The following is an 11,772-nucleotide window of genomic DNA, read 5'->3' as shown; positions in this document are numbered from 1 at the left end:
GGTGTATTACTGTCTCGATTTAAAAAAAAAAATCACCCCACGCCACTTTTCTCCTCCCCTCCCTTCCTTTGCCCAGGGAACCACGTGACTGCGGGTCCACGTGATATGAAGATGCCCAATAGCTGATGAGTTTTCCTCCAGATACTGTAATGGCAGAGACAGGGAGTGACCGCTGAAACACAGACACACACAGTCGTGTGTTTTCTACTTTACAACTTTGAAGCCACTCACATTCACATAATGCTCTCTCTAGCCCTTAGCCTAACCTTAAGCATCCCGACTGAGTGTATAAACCCAAGCTTTACCCTAACTCAAAGTGACCTGAACCCCAAAACTCAGGAGCGTGACTAAAATGTCCTCACAACGATGGCATTTGTCCACACAAGGTAATAAATACATGTACACAGATACACACACTTGCATGTTGCATAAAAGAGAGAGACTGAATAAAGGGCACGCACACACAATACAATACAATCTATATTACACAATCAATACGCAGCAGCTCGGAACGTGTCCACTAATCATCGTGTGCATGTACAAACATCCACTCCAGTCTTTTACTGCCCTGCTTACCAGGCTGGAAGCGCAAAAAGCGGAAAACACCATTACATGTGATAATGATTGCACGCGGAGTGGTGGAGAGCTGCGTGCGTAAAGCTGATGAGACAACTAAAGGAAGAGGTGTTTTCCGCATCTGGTCCCCACTTGCATGTTGTAGAGGCCACACAGGCAGAATAGAAGGTCCCACACAGCAGACAACATAGCCTGTTGTTCGCCCCAGTGTTTGCCACTGCTGAGCACTCACTGAGACAGAAACACCCAAACAGTGTTACAGAGAGTGAGGAACCTTTATCACTTTAAAACTAATCACCAAAACACAAAGAACTGCACACTCGCTCCCCGACTATGCCATGAACACTGAAATATGGGTGCTGTAAACTAGGTATAAAACCAAAACTCTGAGTGGGTTTGAAGCAGATCAGGATAGGTTTTGGATATTTCCGAGAAGAAACAAATCCCAGAATCTATTAGAAATTCTTAGAAGAAAGAAAGGAGCCGCACATTTAAACGAAAACGTGCCCCTGCTCTCCAGGCCATTCAAAATAAACCACCCCCGCCTTTGAGCTCACATCTAATCGGTTCTGTTTCCTAGTCCTGGGTCCTCCCAGGGGAAACTCACCTGGCATGCAGGTTCTCGGCTCCGTGCTTAGATCCGCACTCATGACTTTGACCTTTCCCCACCTCAGTTCAGCTGAGTGATTAAATCTCTGTGTTGAGCCTAATGTTTAACAGTCCAAAGAGGAGTTATGCGTTAAATTCCATTGATTTTTTCTAACGGGAAGGATGTGGGACAATTATAGGAATAGAAAGACATGGTTTGTTTGTTTCATTCTAAAACAGTGGCAGAATTGGGTGAACCTTTCCACTCCACTTTGCTTTGCCTTTCTGCACAAAGGTAAGCCCATGTGAGCAAAGATTGGATAGCTTTTACCTTTACTCTCTCCTGTTTTGCTGTCTCAAAGTCAGTTCAGTTCTCAAAAGGGCAAGTGCCATGACTATTCATACAGTGGCAACTGGATTTAACAGCTCAGTGCCTAACTTCACATGGCCTACAATCTGTCTACATTGCGGATATGTTTTTAAATGTACATCAAACAGTCCAAGTTGAAGTTTGTCAAATGTGCTGTTTTGTTACTTGTACAGTTTTAGAAGTGTGAGGTTGGCAGCTATTTGAATGGAGGAGTTTAGGACGGTGGCACTGAGGATAGTACTGATTGTAAATGGCTTCTATCACATGTGTTGGTCATTGGCACCTAATTGTGTGTCTGTTAGACAGATCCTCTGACTTAAATGGCCTGTTTATCCCTGCCCTCTGAGAAAACACAAAAACAAAACACGCAGGTACAGAAGGGCTGTGAACTGAAGAAAAGCTATAGGACACACTAACAGCTAAATCATTTTTGAAAAATAAAAGCAGGGCTAAGCTTGGCACAAAAACAACTGGTGAGGTGTAGAGAAAGATCGTGGTATGGGTTGGGGGTGGGGGGCTAGTTGAATAAGGCTCATTACTACAGTGATAAACATGTAGTTAAGATTATAGCAGTATTGAGGTCATGATAAAAGAAATAAGGTCAGCAGGAAAACAGAAAATGAACATAGGCCTACTATGTGAAAAGTTTGTCAACCCATCTTTCCATCCTGACCTCTTCCTTCCGAAGATTTTGTCACACCACGACATTAGGCAATAAACATGGCCACTAGAGGGCTTCATCACTGGAATGGGTTTATGCTGTTTTAGATTGGACATGTCTAACATGTCATGCAGACAGAACCTGTCAATGTCAAAATGTAGTTTCAACTCCTGTAATATTTTATATGACCATGTGGTGAATAATCCTAAATCAAGTTTCTGGGTAGGTAATGAAGCCCTCATGTGTAGCACATTGTGTTAGGGTGTCACCAGGGGCCCAACGGCAAATTGTGGCTCAGGACAGCGTAAATATTTAAATCTATCCATGCACTGACTCAACTTTGGAGTCTCATTGTCGTGTCTTCCTATGTTTCTTGTTAAACGCGTGCCCGTGACACAGTCTGAAATGTCGAATTTGATATTAGCCCACAAGGTTGTTGTTACACCAAACCACAGAACTCTTTGAACAGCATAAACTGCCATTCCACCACTTTTACCCCCAAAGTCCAGTTTGTTGGAGGAAAATGATATGAGCAAGGACAGCATTGCACATACGCTCCTGAGCGGCATTATTTTGAACAACACTCCTGTAGCTGACGGTCGGAGCGGCAAATGCGCGTTTTATGTCCTGCCTGTCTGCTTGTGTCCAGATGACGGAGACAGCCCAGGATGTGTGTGTGTGTGTGTGTGTGTGACGCCTGCTGCATCACTGCCTAGAAACCAGTCTCAGAGATGCTGGACTGCCTTTAGCTCGCCCCCCTCAGACCAAACGTGCGTCCAATTAACACGTGAAAACGCAATGAAATATTTAGCGCTTGGATAACACTGGCACTTCCTCTCTTAACTCCGAACTGTATTAAGATATATATGAATAGGTAAATATGCATGCTTAGTGTGTTTGATCTTCCCATACAACAATCCGAACTCAAGTCGTCATCATGACTATGATGAAAGACGGTGTATAGAGCCTGTAATAATGTAAGTGGAGGTGGAGGAGCAGCCCATAAATAAAGTGATGTTTGGATGTGGACTGTGTGTGTGAAGGGTGGTGGGCGGGGATGTTTCCGAGTCGAGGCTTAAATGTTTGGCCTGTGAACTGAACGGTTTTATCAGTCTGGGTGCTGACAGCGTGTACTGCGAGGGGAGAGACACAGGGAAGGGGGAAGGCAGCGAGGAGAGGAGGAAGAAGAGGATGGGGAGAAAGTGTGGATAAAAAGGAGAGGAACCTTCGCTGACTCACAACAGAATTCTGCTTCACATTAAATACAGAAAGCAACATGTTTATTACGCTTTTCTCCTTTTTTATTTTTATGAATGTTCTCTTTTTATCGGCACTGTGCGCATGCTTTTACCCAAAAGAGAGAAAAAAGGAAGACAACAAAAAACAAACACCATCGACCAAAAAACAAACTAAAACAACAATTAGAGTGTGTAAAAAAGAGACCCGATCTACTAAAACGGCATAAATAGGCAGTTTCATGTTGTTGGAAATTTCATTAATTGCTACGTCATCATCTTCATCATCAATCATTGCCATAACAACAACAACATATAAGTGAGAAGTACAGTAAAAAGTGCACCATCATCATTTTAACTTAAAAACTATACAGCTGCCAAAGATAAAATTGTTAATGATAAACTTCTAACAATATAGAAATGTTTCCACAATAATTGTTCCACAAAGAAAGGAAGCTATTGTTGTTCTGTCTTCTTTTTTTTTTTTTTTTTTTTGTTTGTTTGTTTTATACACTAGAGTAGACTATGTTTGTTTGATCCACCCCCTCATCAATCTTGTTTTTTAGAGTTCATTTTCTTATGTCATTGCGTCATTTTTTATTTATTTTTTTTACTAAAACCAGCAAACGGAGGCGCGAGCCCCCTCCAGTCAGTCCAGCTCAGCCCTCTGGAGACTCCGCTTTCTTTCCGTGGATAAAGCGGGGCAGTCCAATGGCCTCAGTAAAGACACAAACAGCCCCCACCACCCGCCCACCCTCACTTGTCCACAATTTAACCCCCCCCCCCCCCCCCCCCCCCCCCCTCCTCCACCCCCCAACTTCACTGCTTTACATTTGCTTGTGGGTTTTCTCGCAGCAGTCCTCATTCACGGAGGCCTGTGACCCCGCCGTGCCCGCCACCGCCACGGAGCCTCCTCCTCCTTCACCGCCACCACCTCCACCTCCTCCTCCACCACCTCCTCCTCCTCCGCCCTCCCGCAGCTCCTTCTCCCTCCTCTCCCTCTCCACGGCCTCCTGCTCGCTCTTGCTGCTGGGGAACTTGTCCTTGTTGTTCTCCTTCTTCCACTTCATCCTCCGGTTCTGGAACCAGATCTTCACCTGCCGCTCCGTCAACGCCAGCGCGTGTGACACCTCGATGCGGCGTTTCCGGGTCAGGTAGGGGTTGAACAGGAACTCCTTCTCCAGCTCCAAGGTCTGGTAGCGGCTGTAGGTCTGTCGGCCCCGCCTCCTGCCCGCAGCTACTGGGGGTGGGGGTTTGGGGAAAGAGGAGACACGAGGGGGCATCATTAGAGACATTCCTACATTTGATCACAGTCCTTCACATTATCCCCTCACTCAGTAACCAAACAGGTGGCTGTGATCAAATTTAGCCTGCATTGTTTTTGAAGATTGTTTTGGTGTACAGCTGCAGGCTTTTGGATTTATCGTGTAATGGGATGTCAAAAATCCTTAACGAACTCAAGATGTCCACTTCATATGGCTTCATGTCACGCAGCCACAGATAACAGGGGAACCTTTACTATGTTTATTGAATTGAGTCATTCTAATCAGGCATTGATTAGGCGATCAAATCTGGATTGATGACAATAAACTCGTTTAAAGTGATGGCTGGTGCAGGTTTTCTAAAGTTATGGGTCAGACCAATGCTAATCACTTCCATGGTTGTTTGACTAACATTCGACTACGCATTTGCTGGAACAGACAGATTTCAAATGGACAGGCTGTAGTATATATGGATGAATAAATAAGAAATATTACAATAGCATAAATCGGCGTTTCCAAATTTTAAGATTAGAGAATGTGTTATAAAATCACACCATTCTCATGTGACTTTAACGTTTAACGTTCAGGGGTCCATTAAAGACCCCCCCCCCCGCACACACACCCCCCTCTTCACACACACACACACACAGACAATTACTTCAACAACTCTTTAAACATGAGTCCAGCAACAGACACACAATTCCTTTCAGTCCAGGAACTAACACCGCACCACCAGCCAACTGCAGCCATTATAAAAACTACTACATAACAAAGACAAATCTACTGAGCACTTACAGGAGAGAACATAAATATTTGATTATGCTATAAATACATCGTAAACACTGTTAAAAGAGAAAAATGATCCCGCACAGCTAAAGATCAAAAGAGAGCTGCCTCCACTGACGAAGAAAGACTTTTAATTATAGAAACAGTGCAAACAGTGAAAAGTGAAGATAAAGACAAATGATTCCTGAAAGCGTTTCGCCTCTACTGAAACCATCAGGTAATACCACACTCCGCTGCGTCTTTGTTCTTGGTTTCACAACTTTGCAAACAGCGCAGCAAAGAAACACACGCAATAGAAAATTCATAAGTAGATATAATTTAATTAACGCACAGTTGTACAAAGCGCAAGGTCAGGTTGAATTTTGTACGCGCACACTGGCCAAACAGAGAGGAAACAAGTGTGTTTAATTACTAAGCATAAATCTATAACTAGAAATTCCTCCCCTGAACCAGGACTGTAAAATATCTGATCATATAAATACACGTTCTGACCTGGGAGGCAGGACTGAAAAATATAACAACACATTTAATCACTAAAAAACATTTGTTCAGTGCGCTTCCTCGTTTAAAATCTACTCGGCTCCTAATAAACCAGAAGTTAATTCAGTATAAGGAGAGACTGGCTGTTTCTACATACAGGTCATTTGTGAAAGTGATCATATTTCCATAAAAGCGTTTGTCTTTCTCTTTGATTGTTGTGCCATAAAAAGGGAGCGCTGCACGCCACTCACAAAATATGTCAGCCGTCATAAAGCTCGGAAGTAAAAACTGCTGCTTCTAAACCACTGATCCGCGGGGACATTAGGATTCTGCGTGACCAGCTGAAGTTTAGTATTGATTAGAGTTTATAACCCTAAAAAGAACAGTGTAGAGGAAACACACTCCAACCTGGGACTGCCTATTTCTTACAGAAAGGAGAGAAAGGATATTTATTTCTATGTGATGATGAAGCGGGTCAGGCCCTCACACACACAGGCCACACAGTAAACAACAGTAAAGTTTGTGGATTAAATTAAACAAGATAACTTTGATGGAAGCCCATTTGTCGCTGTAATCATATATAGAAGTCTCGTATTGTCTCTCTGCACTTATCACATTATATATGTAGCCAGGCCTGCAGGTATCTGTTATATAGGCCACGAAATTAAGCCCTTAATGATGGTTTCTTCCTTCGAACAAAGTGCTGTGACTCGGTTGGTCCCATTAGATTTCCACACAGTGTTCGTGTGTGAGCACAGAGCCGCTCTTTATGCTAAAACAGCCAGAAGAAAAAGACAAGGGAGTCCTTATGGAAATGCATGAAGTTGTAAGTGATGTAAATGTCTTGTATGTATTATCTGTCACAGGGCTGGCGCCGTGATTTCGTGCTGTGGGGACGGAAAGGAAGTGGGCGCCACATTCGCTGCTGTCACCAGTAATGAATTAAGGGAAATGAAAAACACTCTCCTGGATAAAATAAAGCACGGACGCTTTGATGCGAACACCAACTTGCAAATTAGGGAATTTAACCCGCAACCCGAGCTGCGTCACAGCCTGGCACTGGTCACATGCCTCTCCCCCTTCGCATTACATGGGTCAGACTGCCTGTGGCGATAAATCCGAACATTTTCACCATGTATTTGGCATTTTCCTGCTGTAACGTCAGCCAAAGGATTTCATGCTCCTTTATAGCCTGGGAAAACGATACAAGCCTTGGGATTATGAAGCATTTTTAAGACCTATTACATATGAAACCTTTACAAAGCCAATTAAATAAGCCCTAAACAAATGCATGGCAGTTGGCAGTTGACATTTTGGAGGACGGAGAAACGAGGTTTCCACTCGACAAACAGATGCCAATGCAAAAAGACACTGACACAATTTCAGACATACATTCATTCTTGGGCCTAATCAGATTTGGATTCTCTTTTTTCATTTTTAAATCCAAACAGAGAAGAGTCTTTGGAGATTTCCAGCCGCCGCGGTGAAAGTCGGAAATGGCTCATATTCACGACTTTAGAGTCAATCTCGAATATGAAGCCCCAAGAGTATTTCAGGGCCTGTTCGGTGATTGGGAGTCTCCTTCCGTACTTGGGTTATAAGATAAAAGGAGTGGGGGTGCGGAGGAGGTCATATCCCATCTCATAATACAACTCATGAAAAGCACCCCTCTCATTAAAGGAAAATTTCAGAGGATAACCACCTCCGTCTCTGCGCTCCACTGTCCCGTTTATCCACATCCGCCTTTTTCTGCTACTATAGGCTATCTAATAAATCCTCTCACCGAGAAACGATAATATCCCATCAGACAGTGCACGGGCTGTAACTGCGTGCGCACAGAACATTGCCGGACCATAGCGGTGCTGGGCTGCACGGCTTGACACGCCTGGTTTCCTGTTTTGACTCGACTTTTCGGGCCCCGGATGATCGGAGCTGCCTCCACCCGCGCCGGCACGCCATTAAACTCGATAATACTGTTTAGAAACTATTAATCAATCGACTAATCACTGTCATCGTTGAAGCCCTTAAGAAGTCGTTCTCAGCCGCGCACCTGAGTGCGACCGGTGGTACTGAAAGCTGGGAATGGTTTGCAAAGCTGTTACACACACAAGGGAGCCGGGGTAGATGAGTGTTAGGGAAATATAACCGAGGATTTAAAGATGTAAATGACGAAAATATACTGGACGAACAAACAGGAAGCCTTCAGTACAGATACAGACACATGGAACAACACAGACCGAGCCTGCAGGACCAGTTTTCCTAATCTTATAAAACCGTGCGTAAAAATAAATTAGCTACTATGATCACTGTTAACTGTAGTGGAGGGTGTGTGAAAAAGAATAAGGCGTGTAAGGATGGAGAGAAGCAGCTCGGTTGTTGTTTATTTATTTATTTATTCTTTTTTCTATTTTATGATCATAATCATGAAGCCACAAAAGTCCTGTACAGGCCAAACCCCTGTCTGCAGTCCCACTTTAAAAAATACAACCGAGAACATAAGCAATAAACCCTCTCTGTCACACACAGAACGACACGCGCACGCTCAAGCACACAGACTCACGCACACACAACAGCACAGCGCAAGAAATATGGCCTCAAACAAAATAGGCTGCTATACATGTCAATCCATTCACCGCGCTCTCTCTCCCTTACACTCCAAATGCCTTGATGCATAATCAGTCTCGCTGTGGTATTGCTTTCTATATAATTATAAACTCGGCTTCCATATAATGCGAGTTCACATTTACATTTTTTAATTCTCTGGTATGATTTACAACGCGATCGAGTTCAACCAATCGGCCCTGATCCATATTCACAGGAAAGAGTACGCCACAACCACACAAAAAACCACTAGGTGTTTCCACACACACAAACACATGCGCGCGCGCGCGCACACACACACACACACACACACACACACACACACACACAAACACACACACACATACAAGATATAAAAGCAAACCAGCTCCAATGTGAACCACACGACATCACTTGAGGGATGATTCTGATCTCACACAGGCCTGCGAGATCAGCGATCACACACTCTGTGAAGGCGCAAAAAACCCCTTCTTTCCTCTTTCTTCTCTACACACGCACACGCTCACGCAATAGTTGCTGCTTTAACCCTGTTGGGAACTGGCCACCGTGTAGACAAATAATCCCGGAGACCACAGGCAGGTCGTAAAAGCAGAAAAAGCAGTAAAAGTTTCAGTGGGTCAGAGCTGCATGTCTAAAATGAGTCTGTGTGGATGGAAACAACTGCCTCCAGCAACAATTTCCTATCTGCTGTAAGCAAGGGTCTTGGATTTTGGGGAGGAATGGGGTTTCTCATGAAGAGGTGTCTGAGGTTCACTTCTCTCTCCTCTGACCCCGCTCCACCATGTCTCACCTATCTCTGCCTGCTTTTCTCTCTCACTGAGCTTCCGACCATTCACTCTCAGTATATGGCCGGGGCAATTAAACCCTAAAGTCATTCACAAGTTTTGGTGCTGCCAATAAAACCATAAACTTGCCTTTGTCTCCTTTTGAGGGAAGACAAAAGAAAGCCTTCATCAAGCTTAAATTGCTGCTTTAAACCCACTTTTTCAACTTTTTCCCACATTTCTGTGCCTACATGTTCTGTCTTCCCCTCCTGGAGGAGCAGCTGTGCTGCTGACATGGACACTCACCTTTTGGGGTAGAGCGCGGAATGCTTTGAACTAGGCATATGATAAAAAAAAACAAGCCTTGAAGTCAGTCTCCCCGTTTCCTCACCTTGCGGCCTCATCCAGGGAAAGAGCTGCGTCGGTGAAGGGCTCTGCTCGGTTCCCTCTGCGTCCTCGCCGCCGATCCCCGGCGCACCTCCCAGTTTACAGTCGCTGTACTGGACCAGATCAGCGTCCTGGGCCCCGAAAAGCGTCTGCCGCTGCAGGGCGTCGTATCCGTAGAAGTTGCCCGGCTCGCCGTGGCACGTAACCGCGCAGGGGCTCTGCTGGTACGGGTTGCTTGGCAGCGTGGAGGCGCTGTGGTGGTAGAAATCCTGGATCTGCGGAGCGTGCTGAAAGGTGGCGCCGGAGCCCGGGCCGTACACCACGGTGGGCCGGCTGCCGGCCAGGTCCTGCGCGAACCCGCACTCGTAGTAGTTCGGACGTAAAGAGTCCCCGCTTTTATATTTAGAGAAAAGCGAGTTGACGAAATATGAACTCATCTTTTTTGTGGCTCTTTGTGTTGTTTGTGTTCGGCTCGACAGAGTCAGAGTGGGGCTGAAGGAAGCGACCGGCGACTTTCAGTTGTGTAATTCTTTTCCCCTGCTTGTTTCGTGCGGGTCGAAGCAAAGAAACACTGACACACAGAGACGGAGGGGAGGGAGAAAGTGAGGCAGGTCTGCCGCCACTGTCGGTCACCGTTGTTGTGGTGTTCCCCCTCACGGCCACAACAGACGAGCTGGTTGCGATGTGGATAACGGTAAGGGCAGCCAGCCAGAGCAGTAACAGCCACAGCCACCACCACCACAACAATAACAACAATCACACCGATTCCATAAAATCTCCAGCGAAGAAGAAAAAGAAGAGGAAGGAGAAGAAGAGGGAGAAGCAGAGGAGGAAGGGCTTGTGCGCATCACAATTCCGGTGTTAAAGCTGTACGCGGGAGCCCTGTCGCGCTCTCAAACGGGTTTTCCGTGATTTACTCCTCTGCAAATGAGTTGTTTCATATTTTTTCTCCTCTCTCTCTGTCTCTCTCTGCCTCTCTCTCTGGCTCTCTCTTGCGCGCGCTCTCTCCCTCTCTTTCTTTATCTCTCTCTCTCTTCCTGGCCCTGGTGTGTGTGTGTGTGTGGTGTGTGTTGTGTGTATGAGTGTGTGTGTCGGTTTCAGGGATAATTTGCATCTATTATCAGCTCTTCATCCCATTGGCTTTTCCACGCACATAGACAGACGTGCACGAGTGCACACACACTTAAAGTCCATTACACTTTTCTTCTTTTTTTCTTTTTTTGCGCTTGTACCCGCACGCGCCTGTAGCCTTAGCCTAGATGATAATCTCCCGGCGTCGGCTCAGGAGCTCCGCGCGCCTGTGATGAAGCAAAGGGAGTGAGAAGGAAGGAGGGAGGACAAGAAGAAGACGAAGAGAAAGAGAATAGGTGCAGCACCAAGCTAGAAATTAGGAGAAACAGGCGAGTCTTCACATTTGATCAAGTGAAACACACTGAAACACACACACCCAAAGCACGCACGCAGTCACATGTAGCCTGTGTGCGGGGGGGGGGGGGTTGTATCGTTGACAGCATCTCTCTCATTAATTGCTCCTTCTCGTCTTCTCGTTCCTCGCCCTGAATCCTTACAGGAGAGGGTGTCTGGATAGAAGCATAGAAGCGAATTGAATGAGGCCTGAAAATGTCAGGGAGCCCGGGCGAGAGAGGTTGACACATACTGTGGAGAAAGGAGGGGAGAGAGAGTGCAGGGCATTGCCTCCTAATTGATATCGGTTTTAACAAGTACTAGTCTATAAATATAATTGAGGTTTTAAAAAAACAGCTCCCGGAGCCTTTGCTGTGTTCCACTCGTGAACGAGCACCGGGACCTGAACGTCTGCTTTCTGATCATGGTATACCTTTATAAATATGATCTCCATAAACATGCAAGGAGAACTGGGAGGGTAATAGGCTAGTAGAAAGTGGCTGTAAACGCTTTAACAAACTATAAAGGTCCATAAAGCGGAGGGGCAGAGTTCGCTTGTTTACGTCTCCGCAGCAGAGAAACAAAAAGGGTGTTTTTATGACGCATCCTTTGCGCGACCGTAAATGTCTCATCTATGCCCAATATTTAATTGTCATTT

General features: G+C 45.4%; 1 protein-coding gene across 2 annotated transcripts; it reads right to left on the bottom strand.

Moving 5' to 3' along the window:
• Window positions 1–4,257: 4,257 nt before the first annotated feature.
• On the bottom strand, window positions 4,258–10,714 carry hoxb8a (homeobox B8a). Of its 2 annotated transcripts, none has more exons than XM_026326134.1 (2): window positions 9,715–10,714; window positions 4,258–4,670 (listed from the first exon to the last, which is right to left on the bottom strand). In XM_026326134.1, exons 1-2 carry the CDS (start codon window positions 10,145–10,147, stop codon window positions 4,258–4,260), a joined length of 846 nt encoding a protein of 281 aa, XP_026181919.1. In that variant the 5' UTR covers window positions 10,148–10,714. The 2 variants fall into 2 exon arrangements, with proteins under 2 accessions (XP_026181919.1, XP_026181920.1); XM_026326135.1 differs by having other exon boundaries at window positions 4,258–4,667; window positions 9,715–10,713.
• Between the last annotated feature and the right edge of the window lie 1,058 nt (window positions 10,715–11,772).

The sequence above is a fragment of the Mastacembelus armatus genome, chromosome 8 (genome assembly GCF_900324485.2).
Source record: "Mastacembelus armatus chromosome 8, fMasArm1.2, whole genome shotgun sequence".
Classification (NCBI taxonomy): Eukaryota; Metazoa; Chordata; class Actinopteri; order Synbranchiformes; family Mastacembelidae; genus Mastacembelus; species Mastacembelus armatus.
This window is presented reverse-complemented; position numbering and strand designations above follow the sequence as displayed.

Excerpts from the sequence above, each read along its gene's own strand:
- hoxb8a (XM_026326134.1), bottom strand. The coding sequence starts at position 10,147 with ATGAGTTCATATTTCGTCAACTCGCTTTTCTCTAAATATAAAAGCGGG. Across the intron at positions 4,671-9,714 it reads TCCCTGGATGAGGCCGCAAG|TAGCTGCGGGCAGGAGGCGG; the intron begins GTGAGGAAACGG and ends CCCCACCCCCAG.